Genomic DNA, 1,820 nt, shown 5'->3' with positions numbered 1-1,820 from the left:
CCCCCAGTGCTGTCCCCCCAGAGATGCCCCCCCAGTCCTGTCCTACCACATCTCCCCTTACTCACCCAGGACCCTCCTTCAGCTCAGCCCTGCCATGCCTCCACCCCAGCTGGGACAGAAGAGGAGGTCCCATGTGTAGTCCTCCTCGGGTCCCAGAGGGGGAGACTCCAGGGTCCAGATGGGCCAGCCCCTCCTGCTTTCTGGATGGCGCTGTGGGCTTGAGCGTGCCACGGCTCCTGCTGGGCTCTGGCTGGGTGTCTCAGTGGCTGGCAGGAGGCCTCAGCTGCTGCTCCTGCAGGAAATCGTGACCATCGTGGTGTTCGGCGTGGAGTACTTCGTTAGGATCTGGGCCGCGGGCTGCTGCTGCCGGTACCGTGGCTGGAGGGGGCGGCTCAAGTTTGCCCGGAAGCCATTCTGTGTGATCGGTGAGGCCCACTGGGGCTGGGGGCACTGGGGTGGGTGTGGGCACGGGTCGGGCACCAGCTCTGGGAAGGCCCGTTCCTTCTGGAAGCTTCTCCTCACCCGCTGACTTGGCCTCCCTGTCAGGAAGGGGCGAGGACAGTCCCCCTTCCTGGCGTCACGCCCACCTCCTCCCCATCTGCTCACCCTCTTGGAGCCCGGGGGTCCCAGGTCCTTACCCCGAGCCATGATCACACACCCGCGACCCGGACTTCCTGCCGCCCACAGACATCATGGTGCTGGTCGCCTCCATCGCTGTGCTGGCTGCGGGCTCCCAGGGCAACGTCTTCGCCACGTCGGCGCTCCGGAGCCTGCGGTTCCTGCAGATCCTGCGGATGATCCGCATGGACCGGAGGGGCGGCACCTGGAAGCTTCTGGGCTCCGTGGTCTATGCCCACAGCAAGGTGAGGTGCGGGGCCTCGGCCAGCCTCGGGGCTGCGGGCTGGGCAGCGCGGGCTCCGGCTGGAGGGAGCTCACCTGGTCGGATGGGCACGCCTTCCTGTGCTCTTGCCTTTTCTAGCCCTTCCCCCCCGCCTCTGTTGGCTGTCTGCAGGGGGCGTCGTCTTAGCCAGGCCTGCCCTTTCCAGCCCCACCAGGAGCTGCCCACTCTGGGGCTGGGCATCCTCCTCGGTCTCGGTGCCTGGGTCGATGCCCAGTGCCGGCACCTGCTTGGGGGCTGTTTAAGATGTGGTCTGCAGTGGCTGTAGCTCCCTCCAGGCCCCCCGCACCCAGGTGACCCATAGCATGGCTGTAGCCATGTGTCTTGGTCCAGGGGTCCCAGGACCCCAATGTCCAAGACCCTGTTCTGTTGGGCTTTGCGGCGAGGCCACGGGCAAGCTGACTTGCCCACTGACCCCTCCCGGTTTTCCCACCTGCCTGAGACCTTGGAGGGAGGTGGTGCTCAGGGGCAGGACGGGCTGTTGGTTCTGCGGGGCTTTCTGCAGGGCTTCCCCGGCCACTGGATTTGGGGACGTCACTGAGGGAGAGCTCCCCTCCAGAGCTGCATCCCCAGGCTCAGGAAAGGGGAGAGAGCTTGCTAGTCCTGAGAGTGACAGTCTCGTGGGCCAAAACCTGGTGACTGTCTGTGTGCTGTAGTGCGCCCGGCCTGACTCACAGGCGCAGGGCCTCGGGCTGGACTGCACAGCGCCCCCCTAGCCTGCCTCGGGGCTGAGCCCCTGCTGGCCTGGGGAGCGGAGGCACCCTCAGTGTCCTGGAGATGCAGAGCCCAGGCAGGCCTCCTGGGCCCCAGGGGCTACTGGCCAGGCTGGCCGAGTGTGGTGGTGACGAGGCCTGCCGTCTGCAGGAGCTGGTCACCGCCTGGTACATCGGCTTTCTCCGCCTCATGCCGGGCTCCTTCCCTG

The 1,820-nt window shown here is 66.8% G+C and overlaps 1 protein-coding gene across 1 annotated transcript in view; it reads left to right on the top strand.

Moving 5' to 3' along the window:
• Positions 1-1,820, top strand: part of KCNQ2 (potassium voltage-gated channel subfamily Q member 2) — a gene marked incomplete at its 5' end in the record, with an annotated part of 52,517 nt that overhangs the window by 16,814 nt on the left and 33,883 nt on the right. The window contains 2 exon segments of the mRNA XM_027767722.1: positions 299-425; positions 688-863. Of these exon segments, the coding sequence (XP_027623523.1) occupies positions 299-425; positions 688-863 (303 nt within the window).

The sequence above is a fragment of the Tupaia chinensis genome, unplaced genomic scaffold, assembly GCF_000334495.1.
Source record: "Tupaia chinensis unplaced genomic scaffold, TupChi_1.0 Scaffold144472_1, whole genome shotgun sequence".
NCBI lineage: Eukaryota > Metazoa > Chordata > Mammalia > Scandentia > Tupaiidae > Tupaia > Tupaia belangeri.
Note: the sequence above shows the minus strand (reverse complement) of the source record. Positions and strands in the feature narration are given on the sequence as shown.